This window comes from Typopeltis vanoorti, chromosome 10, assembly GCF_054136105.1.
Source record: "Typopeltis vanoorti isolate ZY-2024b chromosome 10, IOZ_Tvanoo_1.0, whole genome shotgun sequence".
In the NCBI taxonomy this organism is placed as follows: domain Eukaryota; kingdom Metazoa; phylum Arthropoda; class Arachnida; order Uropygi; family Thelyphonidae; genus Typopeltis; species Typopeltis vanoorti.
The window spans coordinates 21,323,637-21,347,618 of record NC_143558.1 but is presented as its reverse complement, the minus strand read 5'-3'; the positions used below and the strand labels follow the sequence as shown (position 1 = coordinate 21,347,618).

General features: G+C 34.7%; 1 protein-coding gene across 1 annotated transcript in view; it reads right to left on the bottom strand.

Annotated features, from left to right (window-relative positions):
- LOC150102216 (leucine-rich PPR motif-containing protein, mitochondrial-like) overlaps positions 1-23,982 on the bottom strand; it is a 394,112-nt gene that overhangs the window by 161,323 nt on the left and 208,807 nt on the right. Inside the window, exons 21-22 of the mRNA XM_090399109.1 lie at positions 18,746-18,808; positions 6,849-6,988 (exon numbers count right to left, since the gene is read on the bottom strand). Of these exons, the coding sequence (XP_090255235.1) occupies positions 6,849-6,988; positions 18,746-18,808 (203 nt within the window). The remainder of the gene's footprint in view (positions 1-6,848; positions 6,989-18,745; positions 18,809-23,982) is intronic.

Below are 23,982 nucleotides of genomic sequence, written 5' to 3'. Positions count from 1 at the left end.
ACTAGTTTTGTATATATGCAGTAAAACCCCCCTTTTTTTTTTTTTTTTTACACTTTTCAGGGGACTGATGGAAAAAAGTGTAAATAGCAGGAAATGTAAAAAAACATTAAAAAAAGGCTAAAAGATGACTTACTGCTAGTATATAAGTCTACATACTAGATTACAAAATTTAATAACTGAAAATAAATGAATTTACAATTACTTACATCTATCTATTTAAAAAAAAACTTTAATTGTTGATTATTTTTGCTTTTCATTTTTTGTGACATAGCGCCAGATTGTTTTGCATTGAGTTCAATGCTGTTTTTTACTATCGTGTTCAAAGTGGACATGGAGAGTCCAAGATCTTTTGTTAAATGCACACGTGTTCCGGCAGGCCAATCTACACATCGCAGAATTGCCATCTTTTCTTCTACCCCAAAATACATTTTCTGTCTTTTTTCTGGGATGGATAATCCACCACCGCAACTTGAAAGCAACTTTCACACGCTAAATTACGTAGCAGAAATTCTGCAATATCAATTCGTACTGTGTATCACTCATCATTACATTACTGCTGCAAGCGTGCAAGTCACCGTGATGGCAGAAACCACAGACAAAAGCAATGCCTTCAGGAACAGAAATGCGCAGATTTCCGCAGAAATCGATTCAAAAATCAGTATTGCCACCCGAGAGAAAAATGCAAATCATGGGAAATAACATCCACATCAAGTTGTTAATGGCGGGAAAACAACATATCATAAGATTAGGCCTTAAGATAGGACCAACGGAAAATGACGTAAATGGCAGGAAAACGTAAATTGTGGGAACGTAAAAACGGGGTTTTACTGTGGACGAAGGTCTTTGCAATGCAATTTCAAATAGAGCTATCCATGGCTCTTCTTCTCAATGTCACTCCTGCAAACCTGATCGTTTGGTCAATCCATTGTGATTTTGGTTGGTGATATGATTTTTTTCCCCTGTGGAATCTAATCCAGTACTTCTTTTGTCCATCATCGGAATCTTCAAGCAATATGCTCGGCACCATATATTAAAGTAACACACTGAGATTTTCATTAGATCAATATTGAATCTTCTGACTGGGGCTTTTATATGGGCTTATTTATATATAATACCATTTCATCTTCTCATTCCATCACCATCAACAATGCGCTTTTGTTGGAAAGAGAAAGATTTGTTCAAATCCTGTGTGGAATGAAAAGAATCTTAAAGAACCTTTGTAGGGTCTTTTCTGCTGAAGGTGAGTTATTGGTCTCATACAGAGGTGGTAGGTTCTTCATCTGGCAAAGAGACAAATCAGCTAAAGAACACAAGCAATTGACAAAACATACCAGGGCTACGCAGACAGTGCACCCTATCAGAGCATCAATTAAGGTTGTGATGGAGTTATTGAGCCAAACAAGTAATGGGAGGAAAATGGGAAGATGATTTTGTTGGATTCTGATTATGTAGAAATTAGAATAAATGTTATTTGATTCAGAATCCAACATGATTTTCCGTCACAAGAACTACATTTATAAATATTATTTAATATAAATAACATAAATTATAATTTGATATCATATGACTACCTTAATTATATCAATTATTTAATTATTTAATCAAAGGAAAGTGTTAATGATAATAAGATTCTGTATTAAGCATTATTAAGCTGTTTTATTTATTGTTGTGTCAATATTATAAGAACTTATATTTGTAATTTAACTACGCATTTATTGAAAAGCAAATATTCCAATTATTCCTGTTTTGTGAAAGCTTAACGTTATGCAATAACTCAATGTAGTTGTATAGCCTAATGTAACATTCGCGAGAATGTTTACGTTTATCGGTTGTCATAGAGACGCATGAAATAAACGAGCGTGAGTGGAACGGAGCGTGGACTAAATAAGGAAGAGAAAAATATATACGAAGTGAGGGAGTCGGAACGAAAATTTGGGAAGTGAAAGAAGCAAGGGGATAAACTAGAGAAGTAGAAGTAAGTAAAAGGTTCTTAAGGGTAGGAGTTATGTGGATAATTTTTATAAGTGAGCAAGGACGAAACGAGCTTTATAGTTAGCTGAAAGTATAATCAGCAGTAATAATGAAAAGGAAATTAATACTACAATCGGATAAAATAAAAAGCTGGATGTTTAAGGAAGAATTCTGAATGAACCTGGCTATTCTAGAATTGTGGCTTATTTCCGATTTGCCCTAAAAAGAACCTCAAGGTGTTTAATTAGTTTATGAGTGGTAACGACGATAGTTGAAGTACCCTGTAATTGATGTCCAGAATTCTGAAGTGCGATTGATAGTGCTTTAAGTATAACTGTGGATAAGTCTTGTAGATGTGTTTTTTATTTAAGTAAGATAAATAAATTCCAAAAGTTTGCTCACAACATAATTGATGTACTAGGAGCTATTTCCGGTAAGGTCTTTCATAGTGTTTTATTTCATTGCTTGAAGAATTGTGTGTTGATTACGCTATGTTTAACCTAACTTTAACTGTGGAAACTCTTCGTGATTGAGAATTGGAGATAAGAATTTTTTGAAAGATATTTTTCAGCTATTAGTGCCTGTGATACTTTGAACTTATAGCTTGACTGAGAAATATGTGAAAACTGATTAGATTGGATGTTCTATTATATTAATTTAAGTGTAGAAACTTTGTAATCCAGAAGCTGAGAAAATGCATGTGAAGACTTGGAAGATTGTGTAATGTGATTAACTTGACTTAATGTTTGACTTGTTTCTACTATTAAAAATTACAAGTAAAATTTATGTATATGTTATATGACCTGTATTAAATGCTTCATTTGTTAATCTAACTATTGTATTTGCCTGAATTTCTTTTTACTGCACCGTTCACAAAAATTCGAATCTAACGGGAATCCCAGAGAGAGAAAATAAATACTTCGGCCTGAATGAATGAGAAGACTGCTAACTAACTTTGAATTGATCCTACTATTTCATATAGACTTATTTAAGGATAGAGTGGCGCAGTATAATAGAAATTTCTCTACCCTTAGATTAGTGATCAATTTACAATTAGTTTTCTTTTATTTTATGAAAGTGACTTTTAACAAGATAGCAGATTCGAACATCAAGAGAACAACGTCACGACAATTTCAATATATGCTTCAAGATATAAACTATCTCTAAAGCAGAACAGAATTAATTACAGGATGGACCAAAAATTACTTTGATAACTAAATCATATAAAAGCCAACATTTCAACTACATATCTGGAACCCCACCACTTATGTCTCTGAATGGATGCAATCTGAGTATCATATAATAAATTGTTCCAAGTTCAGAAATACTACTTCTGTCACTGATGCATGAAAAGTGCTAATTGCTCGTATTAAATGATTCTAAATGGGTTCATGCTCTAAAAATAAAATTAACCACTTTCATATCTGTTCAAAGTTTTTCTACTTGGTTATACTATAAATTAAAGATAAATGAAAGGAAATTATATTCCTGGTTTAATTCTTTATCCAAGTGTAAGCAAACAAAGTTTGCCCATGAAGTAACGTCACAACTGGGTAACTCATATATAGAGGCTAATGAACTCACATTACTTGCTTTAGTATCCCATAATGCAAAGCACATATCCTTACAGACAGTATAATGCTATGCATTATGGGGAGGATCACTGCCCGGACCAGTTTTTCGACCTTTGTTGAGGTCTCATTAGTGAGAGCCGGATCCAGAAGTGATACCAAGGTTGAAGTAATGCAGACGTCATATTTCCATATACAAGTAGCCAAAAGGTGTCACATCATATTACTAAAATACTGAGTGGGGACTCTGCTGAATAAAATGATTGTTCAGATCGCCTGAGTTTTTGGAGACCTCCCTTCACTTATATAGTGAAACCGGTTTGGGTAGTGCCCCTTCCCATAATGCATAGCATTATACATGTCTGTAAGGATATATGCTTTGCATTATGGAATACTAAGTCAAGTGATGTGACGTCATTAGCCTCTGTATATGAGTTGCTCAGTCATGAAGTTACTTCACATGCAAACTTTGTTTGCTTACACTTGGATAAAGGATTAAACCAAGAATATAATATAACGTTGCATGCTTTGTTTTTTTCAAACTTTGTTTTTTTCAAACTTTGTTTGCTTACACTTGGATAAAGGATTAAACCAAGAATATAATTTCTTGGCATCTTTAATTTACACTTTCATACATATTAAAAAATACAGCCTACTATTACTATCCCTCAATCAACATTACTTTATTTGGAGTTAACCAAGCCCCCTGTCCCACTTTGACTAAACTGGATCACTAATAGGAGAGGGTGTTATAGAACACTAGAATCACATTGAACTAACTAAGTCTCACAAACTCAACACTGTAGAATCTACAGATTATAAGATTCTGTTGTCAAACCTAAATTGCTATAGTGCCTTCAAATCATCATTAATTTCCTGCTATGTTCAGGTTACTATGACAGTACTACATGATTAAGTAAATATGATAAATAAGGTATAGGTAAATATGACTTCTCCATTGCTTCTGCATTAGTATCACCACTTCTAGGTCTGGCACCCACTGACGAGACCGGTCTGGGGAGTGGCCCTTCCATTAATGCACAGCATTATACATGTCCGCAAGGAGATGTGCTTTGCATTATGGGAGATACTAAGACAAGGAGTGATGAGAGCTTGGTCCACCTTCACCACGAGTTGCCTGAGTCCTGAAGATACCTCAGGTGCAAACTTTGTTTGCTTACACTTGGATAAAGGATTAAACTAAATTTACCATACTACATGATTAAGTTTACATTAGTATTAATCTCCTATCAATAATTTTCATTCAAATCAGTCTATTACTTGTCAGCAGTTGATGTTGTCATATCTAACATTTTGTGCTTCTAAGGCACTTATGACTGAATCAATTGAATTAGACCATGGTCTTCTTCTGGTTCTCCTTCCTGCCATCTTGACATCAAACACCTGTTTTGCTAAAATTTCTTCACCCATTCTATTCAAGTGGACATATCACCTTAGATTAACTCTGCTGACACATTCTTGAATGCTAATAATGTCAAGTTCCTTTCTAATATCCTCATTTCAAATATGATTCTGCCATTGATGTCATTGGTTCACTTCCCTAATTTTTCTCAGAACCCTCATATCGGTGATCTCTAGTCTTTGATCAAGTGCTTTATTTCTAACCCAACTCTCAGATCTATAACTTAAAACTGGTTTGAAAACTGTCTTGTATACTGCTAGTTTGGTGTTTTGGCTAATTTCTCTCTTATTCCATATAAATTTATTCTGCTGGCTATCTACTATATCAACTTTGCTTATTCTGTTGTTTACTTTCATATTTAACCTGCCATCTTCATTAAAACTGTGCCTAAATAGCTGAAATATTTTACTTGTTCTCAAGAATCTCTATTCAGAATGCAGCTGAAGTTTTCTATGCTCTTGTCTATTTTCAGAAGGTCAGAGGACTCCTGCCTTCTGACCAGGCCCTCTGAATTATGCAATGTCACCACTGCAAAACTTTTATACTACATACTTAAGTATTTCTGGTCAGAATATTATCTACTCCAGCTGCCTTTCCATATTTCAAGTTTTTGACAGCTTTTTCTGCTAAGTATTAATATGTACTCTCTTCTCTTCGCATTCTTTCAAATATGAATGTTTATTCAAGGGAAGACAGAAAACTCATTACTTCCAAGCCAGTTAGCTTAACTTATTAAGGCCTGTTGTGCTTCAAAATTTAATCATGCTGTAGGATAGTAACAGGTGGCCATTTTTTTTTAATAAGAAAGAAAGTGGTTGTTAATTTTTTTTTTTTTTTTTTTTTTTTTTTTTTTTTTTTTTTAAGAGATAGCATTTTAACAGATGTCTGAACTTATGAACAATTTACTAGCCCAATATTATATTTATATACACTTAGAGTTTATATATCTGGAGCTCGAACCTATCTATTGAACTCATCCCCAGACAGAGGGTAAAATGCTGGTTTTCACCTGTTGAACATGGTGACTTCATGTTAAATTACTGCACTAGCCAAGCTGCACACTGGACCAGCATGTGGAATTATGATCCAAACTTCAAAGAGAAATTAGAGATGAATAAAATAAACTTATTCCCACCAAGTTTCAACTTTTACTGAGTAGAGCAATATAACATAAAGACATATGATGCTGACAATACCTAGATTACTAGGTCTATAAACATTAAATTCTCAGCAATGAAACAGTTAAGTGAAGTAACACAAGAACTAAAATGAGATGTCTAGGATTGTGTGAAGCTAGACGCAATGGAGAAGAAAATGGTGACAATTATGCTATAGAGGTGAGGATAAGGAAAGAACTACTGGAGTTGATTTCTTAGTCAACAAAGTGTTGAATGACAATATCATGGAATCTGATGGTATACAAAAATCTGATACTTCATATCTGATTAAATAACAAGATCATTCAAGTTTACGAGTCACCAAGTAAGTGAAAAGTTCTATGATGATGTGTCAAAGATGCCAATTCAAAATCATCATGAAGAGAACTTTGCAGAAATAGTTCACAAGAACCAGATGAAAGCTTTATGTGAAATTGGTAAAAGAGATGATAGAGTATTAACAGAATTTACTGGAAATCTTGACATAATGGACTATTTGTCCATTATGTCAATGGGGGGGGGGGGGGGCACAGAAAGTAGACATAGAAAAGTCCAAATGAAAGGATGAGTGAAATTGACTGTCTTCCATAACAAAAAATATATTTTGAGGCTAGTTCAAACATAACTGAACAGTCCTCAAAATATATTTCACAATAGCTTATTTCCAATGTGATAAAACAATTATGAATTAAAAGCTAAACAATTAATAAATCATGCTGCACTTACAAGACGTCTTTGCAATTTAAAGCCTCTTCTAGGTTACCGCTGGTTACATGCAGTTCCATAATCTGTGCCTGCATAGCTGGTGACATAAGAAATCCCTCCTTTTCAAACTCAGTTTTCATTTCATATGCTTTATCAAAATTCTATCAAAAATAATAAAGGGAAAAACGTATTTTTATTACTACAAAAAATACATATTTTTGCAAATTGATGGTATTGAAACAACAATGACATGTTTTCAATGGTGTTGAATCCAAACAATGCAAATATTTTGTTCAACCACTAATGTTTAAATAAAGTACGCAGCATAAAAACTCATTGTCCTGACAATATAGTGAAATGAACTACTGTTTGTAGATGCAGTATGTTTCTTCAAAAGCATGAGGGAGGATATTTTGAACAGTGCTGATATTCCTCTATGCTGATAAATGCATGTCAGCAATAAGCAGTATTTTTATATTTAAAATATAACATTAATCTCAAGGCCAAAAACCTGTACTGAGGGTGAACTTTTATGTGCAAAAGTTCTTGCTACATAAAATTAATATGAAACTGAGTTTAATAAATTTCATTACAATCTTAAAATATTTCAATTTTTCTTTGAAAAGTTTAAATTTATTTTAGTGATAAATTATGCCAAAACAAATTTAAACTATAATGAGAGATAAAGATTAAGAAATTAAGTTCATATGGAGTTAAGAAAAAACTAAATATCATTTTAAGTGGTAGATGAATTCCTTTGGCATTCATGAGCAATACTCTGCTTAATCGAACCCTGAAGTGGCTTGAAAAAAATTATGTTTAGTCTCTAAAGTAGGATTTCATGATCATGCAACCCTTATTTCACTAACATCTAATGATGGTGGTCTTTAAGACTGCCAATCCTTTATGGGCAGGATTATCATAACATATCATAGGATTTCAACTTAACAATTTAGGGTAACCAACATGTTGCATCCAAGTAACTTGGCTTCTCATCATCAAATTCCTTACATGTACCCTCAACTGGTGTACAGAATGTGATAGTACTACATGAAAAATTTACATCATTACCAACTTCCTATCTACAATTTTTCTCCAAATCAGTCTGTTACTTGTCAAGACCCCGACATTATCAGATCTTATATTTCTATCGTCTAAGGCACTTTGTACCGTATCAATCCACCTATATCTTGGTCTTCCTCTCGGTCATTTTGCTGCCAACCTGGCAGACAACACTTGCTTTGCTAATCTTTCCTCGCACATTCTGTTCAAGTGACCATACCACCTGAGATTAGCTCTACTAACGCATTCCTGGATGCTGACAATATCTAGTTTTTTCCTAATATCCTCGTTTTTAATATGATATTGCCATTGATACCATCTGTTCATGCCTCTAATCTTTCTCAGGACTCTCATATCTGCGGTCTCTAGTTTTTGTTCAAGTGTTTTACTTCTGACCCAGCTCTCAGATCCATAAGTTAAAACTGGACACTGTCTAGTATACATCTAATTTAGTGTTCTGACTAATTTCTCTCTTATTCCATATGAATTAGATTTAATTCACATGGAATAAGAGAATTGAATATTAGAATTCAATCGACTTCTTATCACACCAGCTTTGTTGATTCAGTTGTCTATTTCCATATTTAAATTACTATCTTCACTAAAAATCGTGCCTAAGTAGCTGAAATGTTTTACTTATTCAACAGGTTTTCCATTCACAACACAGTTGACATCATTTTCAACGATTCTACCTATTTTCATTGTCTTTATCTTTTTATTACTGACCTTCATACCATATCTATTACAACAGTTATTCAATTTAGTCAGGGAATTATGCAAACTTGTAGTGGATTTATTTAGAAGTATAACATCGTCTGCATAAATCAAAGAGCACATATTAACATCTCCAATTCTGATATCAGGTTTAATACCAATTTCTTTCATAATGTGATCCATATAGATAATGAATAACAGAGGGGGATAATGTACATTCTTGTCTGACACCAGATTTAACATTAAACCACCTTTCTGTACTTCCTTCAATTCTAACTGCTGACTTGCAACTCAAATAAAGACTAAGTATTGCTTGATATAATACCCCAATGACACCATATAACTGTAGTATATTGAATATCTTCTCTCTTATATTCACATGCTTTCTCAACTATTTGGAATAAAGTGAAGATCTGATTCTGACAGCCTCTATTTGGCCTGAATCCAGCTTGTTCATCACCAAGCTTTTCTTCCACAATTCTTCTCAACCGTTTCTCAAATATACCAGCATAAATCTTGCCAGGAACACTCAGTAGGGAAATACCTCTGTAATTCTCACATTCAGTTTTATTTCCCCTTTTATATATGGGTACTATGAGAGCTCTACTCCAATCATTGGAAATTCGTCCCTCTGTCCAGGCCTTCTGAACTATGCAGTGCAGCCACTGTAAGACTTTTATAAAACCATACTTCAACATTTCTGGTCGAATATCATTTACTCCTGCTGCCTTTCCACATTTCAAGATTTTGATGGCTTTTTTCTACTTCAAGTATGGATATGTATTCCTGACGGTATGCCTGTTAAGTGTTTTTTACAACTGTGCTATCACTGCTCATTTCATTTAGCAATTTTTCGAAGTAATTACTCCATACTTCAAGGATATCTTTTTCCCCTGTTTTTTCATGTAACCTTTATCATCTCTAACTCCTTTTACAACACTCTATCCGCCATTTCTAAGCTTTTTCAACAACTTCCAGAATATCTCACTACCTTCTTGATATTTATTTTCTGTGTTCTTGCCAAAATCCTCCCATGACTTTTGTTTACGTAGTTTTACACAGTATTTGGCTTTCTTACATTTGTCTCTGTATTCTTTAAGAGCACAAGCTGACTTATTTGCCAGGAACTTTTGATATGCTTTCTTCTTTTCCTTCAATGCCGCTTTAGCTTCATGTGCCCACCATTGGAGTTCTGATTTTTCTATCCTTGCAGACAACCTCACCACATGCCTCTCTGGCAGAATCAATCAGGGTTTTCTTCAAGGTTTGCCACTGAGTTTCCAAGGATTGGTTCCTGTTCTCAAACTCTTTCATTTTTTCGTCAATAATCTTTGTGTATTTTAGTCTACAGTTCATATCTGAGAGCTGCTCAACTTTTATTCGCTTTAAAACTTTCTTACATGTTATTCTTTTCAATATGAAATTCAATTTTATTCTGCTCAAGAGTAAATAGTGATCTCTTCCAATTTCAAATCCTCTGTACACTCTGGTGTCCTACACCAGGGAGAAAACATCACTATCAACAATAACATATTCAATGAGACTTTTCTTATTCCTCGGCTCTTTTCTCCATGTGAATTTGTGCATATTTTTATGTTGGAACATGGTGTTAGCAATAACTAGTCCATGTCCTGAGCAGAAATCCAACAGGTATTTGCCATTATTATTAGCTTTGCTCTTTTCTCCAAATTTTCCCAAAATATTTTTGTATGTCTCACAATCATTTGCTGCTTTGCTATTTAGATCCCCAACAAGGACCAATTTTTCCTTTTTCATTGTGTCAGTTGCTTTTTCTAGAGCGTCAAAAAAATTCCTCCACTTCTACCTTAGTAGAACCTTCTGTGGGATCATAGGCACAAATAAGTCTCATTGTCCAGTTCCCCATTCTGATATTTGCCCACATCACTCTACTTGAGACTGACTGCCATTCAAGAAGATTAGCCTCATATTTTGTGTTGAATACTATGGCTACTCTTTCTTTTCCTTGATTGTCATTGCCTGCATATAACAATTTGTATTTATTGCTCAGAAAGATCTCACCAGTTTTTGTCTTTTTTTGTTTCAGTTACCCCTATTATGTCGATCTGGTACTTATCTAATTCCTCAGCTAGCTCCATTTCTTTGCCATTCAGGCTTCTTATGTTGATAGTACCAGTCTTTAACCCTGGTGATATTGAGTTGGGGGTGTGCTTTCAGATTTGTTCCAGTAGCTGACTTTTCGCTGTTCGCCCTGGTTCCCTGGTGATATTACATAGCTGGCATGAAATTTTGTTGTGTTGTACCATCAATTTCTATATTGGTTTAAACCAATAAGAATACAATTTGGTTGGCTAAATCCCAAATTGCGTGCCTATCCTTTCGTTCAGTATCCAGGTAGATATCCAACAGGGTGCACCACGAGAAGGTGAGGATTGGACATTAAGTCAGAAGCCCTGGTTGGTTCTTCGCATTCCTTTAAAGACTATGTGGAGGTCTCCTCTCAGTTATACAGCTTTGCCTCTTAAGCACCCCTTGGCTTCATATAAACCTAATTAATGTAACAGTTAATCCTATCTATATAATCTACCATATCCTCAAAATATGCATCTTTTAGTCAATTCGTTTGTGTCTCAGGATGAAAACATCTTCCCACATCATTCCTCCCACCCTTCTTTTTGCCATGTCTATCTCCATGGAGTCAGAGGCTCATCACAAAACTCATCAAATCTGACATCTGAATGCAAATACAGCTGTGGGATTGGACTGGATGTCAGCTTGCATTTTACGAGAATGTTCAAGTTTAATTTTAATTTAAGTTTCAGCCTCTGGCAAAGTTCCAAGAGAGTGAAGGAGGCAACTTGAAGGGGCAGAGGGAAAAATAGTTCCTTTGCATAAAGGAGTATCTAAGTCTCTGGCAGAAAATTATAGATCAATTAGTATCTCAGGAGTGCAGTAAAAGTACTGGAAAAGTTGGTCAAAAAGAGAATTAGGAATGGCTGAATAAGAATATGATATGCTATGATGGGCAACATGAACTGCCAGCCATGCCTTAGTAATCTACTAACTTTTTTATAATAAAGTGACAACTGAGTTGGTTAAAGGAATGGCTATATGACGATACTGCTGGATTTTACATTTTTTGTAACAGGATACAACACAGAACTCTGTTACACGAACTGCAACAAATGGGAATGGACAGGAAACTGGTGATATGGATAAAAGGGTGGCTGATGGACAGATGCTAAAAAGTAGTAAATGGAGGAGCAGAATTCAGGACAATGCAGGTGACTAGTGGTGTAAAGCAGGGCTACGCACTTGGACCACTGCTGTTTAATTTGTACATAAATGATATAGAAATAATCTGAAGGGAGATACTCAGTTGTCTGCTGATGATGCAAAGTTGGGTAGAGTAATAGTTAATCAAGATGATGTAGAGAGCTTGCAGGATGATTTAAATAGGCTAACGGTATGGGCAAAACATAATGGATTGTTATGCATTTTGGGACACAAAGATTACAAGCTGTTTATCATCTTCAGGGAGATGTACTTGAGGAAACTGATGAAGATAGAGATTTGGGGATAGTAGTAGACAGAGAGTCGAAGTTTAGAGGGCATATTACTAAAGTAGCCTCAGTAGCTCAGGATTACTTGGTTATTGAAGAACACACTAACAAGCGAAGATAAGGGCGTTATCATTTCTCTTTATAAAGCGTTGATATGACCTCATCTGGATTACTGTGCTCAGGTCTGGTCATCGGGTTTTCTTGGGGATGAGTAAGTGGTGGAGAAAATTCAGAGGTAAGTGACCAAGATAGTGAGTGGTCTGTGGATTGCAAAAGTCGGTTGATATTTGAAAAGGGGAAGGAGATATGATAGAACCATTTAAGTTACTTAAAGGCTTTTATAGGAATGATGCAGGGGAAATGTTTCAATACTTGGCTAGAGGAGACAGAACAATAAGTCATCCTGGGAAGCTGGGTTAGGGCATGAGGACTAGATTCATTCACTTGGAGAATGGTGAATGAATGGAATGTGAGTGCTTGTCTGTTAATGGTTTCAAGGAGAGGTACGATATTGTGTTGATAGTCTGGACCTCCCATGATGGGGATCTTAGGACTCTATGAAGGTGCCCATGCAATAATAATAAATAATTATCTGCTCCACCAAAGATCAGCCTCACCCACTACACCTGCCAAGTGTTCCCTTGTAGTTGTAAACTAATCTACTATGACCAAACAGGCAGAACAGCCAGCATCAGAATTGCTGAACATAAGGAATATATCATTTTTGCCACTGCAGCCACTCAAGACTTGCTGACAATGCTTTGGACATATGGCATAGGATACACTGGAGAAGTCTACTCTACTCCATCACAGCAAATATAAATACAAAAAGAATTTTCCTTGAATCTGATTCTGCCTTAACCTAAGCAAATTTGGTTGCATTAAACTGACCCATATTTGGGAAGCTCTCGTCCTCTTTACTACAACCCAACAGCCAAGGATGCTAATTAGGACTTTAGGCTTACTCTTAGTTGACATGCTTCAGCCTCATTACTTAGTGTAGTGCCTGCAGCACATATTTTATTATATTTTGATCCTTGCTGATGGCAATTTGACTTTGCTGAAATATATGAACCATTAATTAAATTTATTTTAGTCAACATTGTAATTTTCTTAAAAAATACAGTTATGAATAGCCAATGAATAAGCACCAGAATGACTCATTTAACAAACCCATGTTGGCAATCATAGATAAAAAAAATAGTGTTATCAACCATTTCTCTATCCCAATTCTCACCAATCTCTCCAATACCTTAACCACAACTCCAGATGTACAAACTGGCCTATAAGTTTTAGCCTCATCACCACCTTAATGCAGCGGAACAATTTTACCTTCTTTCCACTCACTCAGGACTTGTGCTGTTATAAGACTTGTTAAACAGGCATTGATATGATACTGCCAACTCCCTAGAACATTCTTTTAAGACATGTGGTAATATGTTATCAAATCCTGTTGTTTATCGACATCAAGGTTATTTGATTCATGAATTCCTTAATTTAATTCTTCCTGCTAGCTCACAATTAAGCAATCCTCTCCTATTTCCCCTACACACTTGAGCTTCTTATGATTTCACATTGATGAGGATGAAACCTATAAATTTTTCACTGAATACCTTAACTATGCAGCAATTACCTTTCCACCACCTTCATTCATTAACATTACCTTACCATTATCATTCTCCTTTCTACTTCCACATATCAGAAAAACTCACTTTTTTTTTTTTTTTTTGGTGCCTAATTTGCTAATTTCTGCTCATATGGCACGTTTGCTGCCCTTACCAACTGAGTCATCTTCTCTGCCTGCTCTTTACACTCTCAATGCAATTGATTATTACCATTAGCCATTTTATGCTTCCTCCAGTGCTGCCTTCTTCCAGATTTAATACTCAGTTCCTTCTTCATCACTTGACACCTACCTTCTTCGGCCTTTTTTCTGACCTTCAAAATACATTCACACATCGACATTAAATACCTCTTGATCAGTTCCCATATAACGTTTATCTCCCGTTCACTTAACTTCTTATTCAATGCTATAACTCCAACTTGTCTCCTAAGTTTCTTATAATCATCATCTTTGTAGTTCCACATATATCCTTTCCTCACAGAAGTCTTCATATTGCTGGCCACGAACCCAGGTGATCATCTCATGGTCACTCTCATTAAATTGGGGAAATGTGACATCACAATCACATCCTCCAATGAAATAATTAGATCTAAGACTCTCAATCCTCACATGCCCTTCCTTTCACATACTGCCTAAGATAGCTGTCTCTCAAGAATTAATTTTCCTTATTCCCAAATGCTATCTCTTCATTCCAATCAATATTACCATAATTAAAATCACCTATAACAACCAGTATTCCTTTGTTCACTAAACCAAGTTGCTTCTACATTTCTTCATCGCTACCCTCCAAATTCCTAGGCATATAGTAGCATTGGACTCAATATCTCTTCCAGTCAATCTCCACTTCACACCATATGGACTCAAAAAAATTTCCCTCTTGCATCATCACTTTGTGTGGACGTAATTTGCCTGTTATCACCAGCAGCACTCTCTTCTTGTCATTTTCATCTTTACAAAAAACATGTCCTTCCATTTCTATTCCTGTTAGGATATCATCCTTATCCAACCAACCAACCATGGTTCACTTATTCTAACAACTTTTGGGTGAACAAAACTATTGAAACCATTCAATCTCCCTTATTTCTGATGGTCCTGACATTTTAAATAAGCATAGCAATTTAACTTTTTAATTTTTTTTAAAGTCATTTTTACTTTTAGATCTATAACAAGTCTTTTAGATCTATATCCTACTCATGCCACTTGTTGGCTGTAATTTCCCCATACCTAACCATTTCCAATTGCCTTTATCACTACTTATATATTTCCTCAGACTCAACTACCTTCCTTATATCCTTGGCCATTAAATTTTTATGCTAACCATTCCCATGCATACACTACTACTTCCAATATTAACTATTTTTATACTGTGCATCTCTGTCCACTCTGATTCTCTCTCTCCTGTCCATCTTGCATTCTTCTTCTCTCATCATTATCTCTCACAGTACTGCTCTATGAGACAGGCTGACTCACATTCAGTTGAAAATCTCTTATAAAGGTATGTCATTTCCAAGATGGACTTTCAGTCCAGGTCTCCTAGTCATTTGTCCTTTTCAATTCTTTTGTAACATTGTATAATTGATATATTGTGGCCTTATCAGACGACAGGACTACTGTATGCAAATTTAAACACCTAGTTTCTATTTTGATGAGGAAACTCTGAAAGGTCAAGAGATAAGTAACTAAGGCAATATCAGGACTCTGGAATATTAGATATAGAGAGAAGTTTAAAAAGTTTTTTAAGAATTATACAGCTTGGTGAATAGAAAGAAAATACATGTTAAGTTGATGAGGAAATTCAATAGAATTAATAATGAAGAGGAATGCATAGAATGAATAGCAAGATAAGGAGAACAAGTAGCCATCCCTAGACATTCACAACATGCATTACTGAATGGAACATGTTGCAAATACAGGTATCCCTCGATTAACGCGGTTAATTAATCCCTCGATGTTACCGCGTATATCAAAATCGCGTTAATCAAATTTAATAATCGATGGTAAAAATTACAATTCGTCCATGATCGATTATTGTATTAATAATTTGTTTCATATGGTCAGGGCCCCCAGGCCTGGATTTTTGGCATGCCCCCTACGTTGTTAAGGACAACACATTGCTCTACAGGGTTTAGGATCAATTGGTTTAAATGATAACACAAAAGCTTAGCCAAATCATTTTCAATGCACAAAATTGCTAGGGGATTAAGTCGTTCTTGGCTATATCTAATACACCTAAGAAATTCCCATTATGAACATCTCCAATCTTCGTGTTCTCTCCTTGAAATGCTAAACCTCTGGATGATAAAAATAACGTTACATCTACAATCAGTTGCAAAAGTGCTCTCCACTTATTTGTTTCATATTGAATTTGTAGTTGTAAGTCTTTATCGATTCCATGTCCTTTCAATGACTGCAAAATGGATTTCCAAGCCAGATATTGTTTTCTGTGTTCGGCACTATTTTCGTGAAGAGGCAACACCATACAACTTTTTCCAATGCTTATATCTAGGCGAAATCCTTCTTGGGCTAAACTGCTTAAGTTTTCGTTATTACAGTCGCAAAAAATACGACATGGTAGACAATAAAGATTTTCTTTTGATACACCCCATGTTAACCATTCTCTTGGAAAATGTTCTCTTGTTCTTTCATCTTTCGTTTTCGTATAGAGCAAAAAATCTTGAAATTTCATACCATTAAGATCTCTTGGCAATTCCTTATAAATCTTTTGGAATTCTTGAAAGCTGAGAGTTCGTACTATCTCTTGCCGCATGTTGTTTGAGATTACTCTGGGCCAAATACTAGGGTCATCATATTTTATATCAGATTTTTCAACAGGTCCTGCAACTGAAGCATCAACTGTATCATATTCTTTCATAGTCACTCCTCCTGCAGGTTTTTCACTTGCAGCCTTTTCTTCAGTTGCAAGAGGTTCACATGTAACAGTCGCTTGACTTTTGACTGCTTTAAGAGTTTCGATTTGACATTGACATTCTGTTTGGATTTCAATGTCACAAACATTATCACCACCTTCGCTATGATCAGTACTGGGAACTATGTCCTTTTCATTTTCAGATTTTAAAAATTTGGTTATCAATTGATGACCTTGTGATGCTTTCGATTTTCTCTCTCTCGAATTTAAGTTTCCTCTTCTGAGCTCCGGACTTATGTTTGTACTTTGAATCAGAGATCGGGATTTTATTTATACTAGAACGTCTTTGCTTGCTTGAGAGCAATTTATTTAAATATTTTTAATGTCTCAAATTTGTATGATCTGGAAAAAAAAAATTAAGTTTGTTTCATACAAAAAAATCAACTAAAAAAGCTTTATATTTTCTTTTACTAACTAACAAAATTTTAATCAAATAAGACAAATCCTTCTCAAATAAAGACTTTTGTAGAAAATTTTCAGTTTCTTGAGATCAACTTAACCTATTAAAACTATCAAATAAAGCTTTCTCTTTTATGAATAAAATAAAAATCTCTCAGCATCCGTAGCAGCGTCGGCACTGAAACGACGGCATGCATAGAAAGCGAGATGGAAGAACGAAAACCGAAAACCAAAGTAAATCCTTTCGATTTGGAAGTTCAGAAGCGTAACCATAAGTTTGAAAAGATGGATAAGGGGGGGTTGGAAACGATTGCAAAAAGCTAGTAGTCCTTCTCAGCACATATTCATTCTTATTTTATAAAGTATCTTTTTGTCTTTTGTTAGTCTCACTTAACTGGCTGACCCAACAAGACGGGCCCCCAGGCTAGAGCCCTGTCAGCCCTACTTCTTTCCTTAAAGAGTAGCATGCATATGGTACTCTTTAAGGAAAGATAAAGAAATGAATACAAAGTAAATGTTTAATAAATGCTTCTACCTACATTATTTACTGCAATTTTTTTATCAAAAGAAGTTATCAAGAGTCGTTTGAACAGTTTTAGTTTTTTTTCTTATCAGCATAAATTCTACGATAACAAGCAAAATGACTCTCCAGACCTTGGCAAAAGCAATAAAACATAAAGAAAAAACACTGCATGATGGTATAAATTAAGTGGATATGGAATCCAACATTATTTCACAGTCGAATATAGAAACTACAAGAGTTTCGTGCTGAATATATAGAAACTAAAAGTTTCGGCGGATGCAAGCATAAGCAACCTTATGGGCAACTCATAGTAAAGGTGGAGTAAGCTCCAGATCACTTTCCTTAGTATTTTCCATAATGTAAAGCACATCTCCTAGAGGACATGTATGATAAATAAACCTTTGGCTCTCTATTTCAGTAATATATGATGGTTAATTTATTTTCAGTTACAATCTAGAAATTATTGAACAAAGAATTGAAAAAAAAACAACTAAACCATACTCTACTGACATCGGAGGTTGCAGTATCTCTCAGATACAATTTACTGTCAAATATCACAAACCTTTACGTGTTAAACCAAACTGACAGCAAAAAACAGTGCAGAATATCACTCGTAACATATGAATGCACAGCTACTCATGACCTCCAAGCTATACACTGAATTGTGTACGAATATTTATATTAAACATTTTGCATGCATCTGTCAGATCAGCTGAGAGCTCCGCAGGGTTAAAGGCACATTAATCAAAATTCTTGCCATGCATATCAAGGGATTGCAGCAATTAATTTTGCTGCATTAATCAAATCCTGTGTTAAGCAAGGGATACCTGTACTAGGAGTGAATGAGCTTAGGATTCAAGAAGATATATACTGGTTGAGTGAAATCTTGCACGAGAACTCTAATGACTCTATGACATACTAATTTATGAAAAAAATTGTAAACAATGAAACATTTTTGTTTTATCATCACTAAAAAAAATTCATAACCATATTAAAGGATAAAAAAATCTTCATTAAAAAAAAAATACTAATGTTGCCAAGTACAATCATATTCTATTTCGAGTATAGTAATTTGTTCTTGCAATTCGTTAATTAAAAAAATTTTTTTTATAATTTAAAACATTTTACCTTACTGCGACAGTAATTCTGCAGAAGACGACGCATAACTCCTCTTGTATTCATTCCTTTAGCCTTAAAGTAACAAGTAATAAATTATTTATCATGTCCATGGAATAAATTATGCAACAGATATGTTATATGATTAGCATGGCCAGCCACTTAGAATTAACAAAATAGTAAGCCTTTTCAAGCTTATATGTTCATTTTCGATTATAAAAAAAAGGAAGACAATACTGCAGAGATACAATAACTGAAATAATTATTATTTCTAATGTTTTCCAAAGTCAAAGTGGCACTTCCAGTTATGACATACAAGTAAAGATGCGTGTAAGGTAATATCTGAGTTACTGAGACTGAAGCAGCGGGAGGAGAGAGGAAAATTGATCTTGTAGTACTAAAATAATCTGCCTAATGAATATGACTGGATGCTCATGTATCCAAATTTACTGATGACAGGATAGGGATGTAAGTTCTTTACAGCAGAGACAGACTAAAGGAGGTCTTTTGTACGTTTAACCTGCAGACTTGATTGGCAAAGTTTTTGATTATGCTAGAAAATAAAGTGGACAGAACAGATGTTGTAAGCTCTACTGATCAACAAATAGTGATGTCTAATACCTTTCTTAGTACCAATTAATTAAATGCACTAGCAAAAAGACATAGATCCAGTCAATTCTTGTGAACCTCATGAGTTTGTTATAGTGGATAATTTGCTATAGTGAATTTCATTCAGTATAGCAGCATACCTATAGAGTTCCGGTCAAAAATTTTTGGCAGTTTGTTTATATTGATGAGTTTGCTATACTAAGCGGCAACTATACATAAATAGAGTCAAAAAGATATAACTGACTTTCATGCATAAAACTGAATGCAATAAGCATCTTTCAAGTAGCTAACAAATTAACTGTAGGTAACTAGCAATTACTTTGTGAGTGATGTTTTCAGAATTATATCAAATATAATTGAGAGACCTAACATTTCTTCCCCTTGAGGGCACAGCTTTAAAATGATTACTCTGAAGATTAGCTGCTGGATAGTATACTGGACTAAACCTAATGGTAAGGATTAGGAGACTTTTATGACAGCTAATAAATAATCTTGCCCCCCTGTGCCCCTATTCTGCAAGAGCACAAGAAGTAGTATAAGGAGACGGAGAGGGAGGGAGAAACAATGGTGAGGGTATGTTTTTTGGGGAAGTGGAGTGATATTCTCCATTTTATAGCTTAGTAAGGATATATTTAACTGTATACTCCATCTCTCTTAAAATTTTAACTCAAAACAACAGAAGTCAAACAAAGAGAAATAGATTACATACAGATATATACAAATCTCCCAAAGCCTTCTAAGATTTATGCATGTACATGGTCTTAGATCCAATCCCAAAGTTGGTCATTTCTGCCTTCAACCTCTCTAAATGCATTACAATGCAACATTTATAATAACTAAGAACATTAGAATTTTATAGTCTTCTGATCTTTTTACTTTGGTTTCATCCTCTGAAGTCAGTCGAATGATAATGCATTTTATGCCAGCTACCTCTCTATGGTGGGCAGTACTGGATATTATGTAAACATGCTCACACTTTCCTACACTTGATTTCCATACTTAGAGCATGACAAGAGTACAGGTTCCGTTATATTCCACCTATGATCTTATACCACCAGTGATATAATATCACATCAGCTAATTAACTTGTATTTAGTATGAAAGCTTACTGATTGATAGTTACATGCATATACATTCTTTAAGAATAATAAATTTTGCAATCCTTTTGACTGCAGAAGTGAAATTTGCTTTACAATCTTCTTTTATACTGATTAGGAAAATAGTAATAATTCAACAAGCAATATGAAATTAGCTACCATGTTGTTAATACCTGTTGGTTCTATAGCAATTTATACTACTTCTACTGGCATTCATAAGCCATAATTCCAAAGATATACAATGTTCTGCTGAAATATGTAAATGTAATCAGGCCGATAAATAAAGTTTTTCTGTTGTCAGTTACTTCTGAAACAGTTAAAATGCTTTGCATAGTTTATAGTGACTACACTACTTCATAATTTGATACCAGTTGCAGAAAAACAAAATGAAACATTATTTTGTCAACACAAAATGAAAACATAATTTAGGTATATTTATGATAATCATTCTTATTAAACAAATATTTTTCCCCTGTAATTAAGTAAAATGCTATAGAACCATATTTCAAAAAAAATAACTATTATTATTTGACAAATAAACATTATCTGATGCCAAGTAAGCAAAATGTTAGATATTTTCATTTTTTTCTGAATTTCTGATATAAAACAATCTGAATAATACAATAATTTGGGATCATTTTTTTAAATATTTATTTTATTAAATATTTCTCTATGCATTATTTATAAGAATAAATAATGCATAGAGAAAAATAACCTGTACATTTGTTTTGAATGTGAAATATTAGCTTCTTAAAATTAATACAGGATGCATACAAACAAATATGTGAATATAAGCACACACAAGAACAACCATTCACTCATATGGTTAAGAAATATATTTATTTTTCTTCTTCTATAAACCTGTGTCAACTGCACAATTTAAACTGTATTCATTTTGCGAAAACAAACTGACAAATACAGAAAGTTGCCAGCAGTAACTGTCCTTTATGCACTGTAAGTGAAACTTTGGTTTTCTGTTACTTCACCACATGCAAAAAGATGAAAGCAATATGTTTGATACTGAGCATTCTTTATTCTAGAACAAAAGTACAGTTCAGAAAAAGAGAAACATACTCTGCAAATCAAGGGCATTATATTAGACACAAGACAATGAAACAATGCTTAGAATATTGGAAACGACAGCCATAAAATGTGACAAAAACTCAATAGATGTCCACTGACCCTACATAATCTCAGAGTTGAAAGCTCCATAACATAAAAATTAGGTCACGACTCCGACCAATAGGAGACAACACAAGCACACCAAAGACAGAAACACCTAGCTGACACACGACATAGCCTCCACTTCCCCGAGTTCCGAAGACGACACACTGTCAAAATGGTTCCCATTACTCCCTCCTCTGCCTTTTTCCCATCAATCCCTCCTCTTCTCCCCAAAAAATAATTTCTATCTTCTGATCCTTCTCTCTCATCCCCCACAAACGCTGTCTACCCACCCTTAATAATAATAATAATATACATTTTAAAAAACCCGGGTTTTATTCAAAATAATTCCCCTACATTACTTTACCCCCACTTTCCCAAAACTCCATTCCTTTAACAGCAGATGAATGCATATCGCCAGAATAAGGAGACAGAAAACAACATCCAAAAAAGGTATGTCTGAATTATCCCTCCTATGTTATTATATATTTTTTTATTAGTTTTATAACACTTCAGTAATGCCCTAAGATTTGAATAAAGAGCCAATGACATTGCAAGAAAGGGACACTCCTAAATGAAAATAGGCTATATTAGCCATTAAAATAACAGTTCAGACATTTTTTTTCTTTTAGATCAATAATTTCATTTTTGTGTAAATTAAATGATATAATCACGTAATCACAAGAAAGATATTTATTTAACCAAATATTTCGGTCTGGAAATAGCAGACCATCGTCATTGGTATTACAAGAACAGTTTAAAAAATACAAGCTAGAATACTAACAATAGATCGTTAAAATTAGAACACGCCGCATGATGTTATATCACTAAGTATGAAACGGAATATTTTGAAGTAGAAACATGATTGAATTTGCTATTTAAAAAAAAAAAATTAAAAAAAAAAATAATAATAATAATAATTAATGAGTAATCTTGATTACACTTTCCCAGATTTTTGATATAGATATACAGTCATTACGATTCAGGTTGGGGCAATGGAGCAAGGCCTCCACGCTTACCTTGAACAAACATTCGAATCTATAACATTTTTGTGTATGCATTATAAATTAAGGTCCACGTGGTTAGCCTAGTGGCTTTGTGCTTCGCAACCATATATGCCTGGGGAAGGAGTGTCCTAGGTTCGATTCCCGTCGGAGACGTGAGGAGCTGAAGGATCTTCCTCAGCCATAGCCAAGTTAGCCGGTCTTGGACGCGGGCAGTAGGGTTTTTTCCGCCAGTTTATCTGGTGTTTTTCATCCCGCAAGCAGGCAAACCGGCCCCGTGAACACACAGGGATACAGCCAAGAATACCTTGAGGCATAGGAGTGACCATTCTATCCTCGTATATCGGTTACGAAATCCAAGCATGCTTGGAAGGTTGTGGGCCTTAAAGGCCTGTTAAAGCCATTGGGATAGATTATAAATGAAGCTTTTATGAAATTCATGATACGACCAAGAGCACTAGTATTGTCATGATGTTATTCACATATCCAACACACAATGGTGCCATTTTAGCACATGCATGTATCATGGGAAAGTGTAATTCTTGGGCTCTATTATACAGAAACTCCATTTTATGAGTTTCTGTATAATAGACATAATTTCCTAAGCTATTCAGATAACATAAAGTTCACTCTACTATTAAATAATATTTCCCTTTTCAGTGTTGCCTTGATGGCATAAGAGGTTTTTCGACTAGATATTGTTGCTGTAAAATTATACTTCCTTTTTGCCTCTTGATCCATTATGTTCTGGTTGGTCTCCTTCGAATCTTGTTTTCATTCTTCCACCTTTGGGATGCTCAGGCATAGGGCTGATATTCTCCCTTGCAATTAGCATCCAAGCATTTTGCACTTAGTCTTTATTTTCATTCTTTTTACTGCTGCATTGGGCACAGATGACATAGCCATGACAGACAGCCTGTGCATAGCCATATTTCTGACATTTGAAGCACAGGATCTTAGCATAACAGAGCAACTAAGACAATGCTCTGATTTCAATGTCAGAAGTGGAGTGTTAAATGCGAGTATGATATTCCTGGTTGTATGAGAATTCTTATGGCTGTTACTCTTTGATCTGTTAATTCAGAGCAAATCTCCTTATCAGGAACATCATGGAGGTCCCATTCTGATATTATTTCTTGAGAAAAGCTAAGAGTTTTGTGGTGGTAAGAGGGAGGGTTGCTATGATTGACATAAACTTGAGAATAAAAGACTAATTTTCGTAAGAAGGGGAATTCAGCACAGAACTTCTTCCCCCCCCCAGTCAAGTCAGTGGAAGGTGGGTAAGTCTTGACTGGGCTATACAAGACTCCCAATCTTTCCGAAGCAATATCCCCAAGATATCCATGGATCACTCCACATGCCAAAGAAGGCAGCA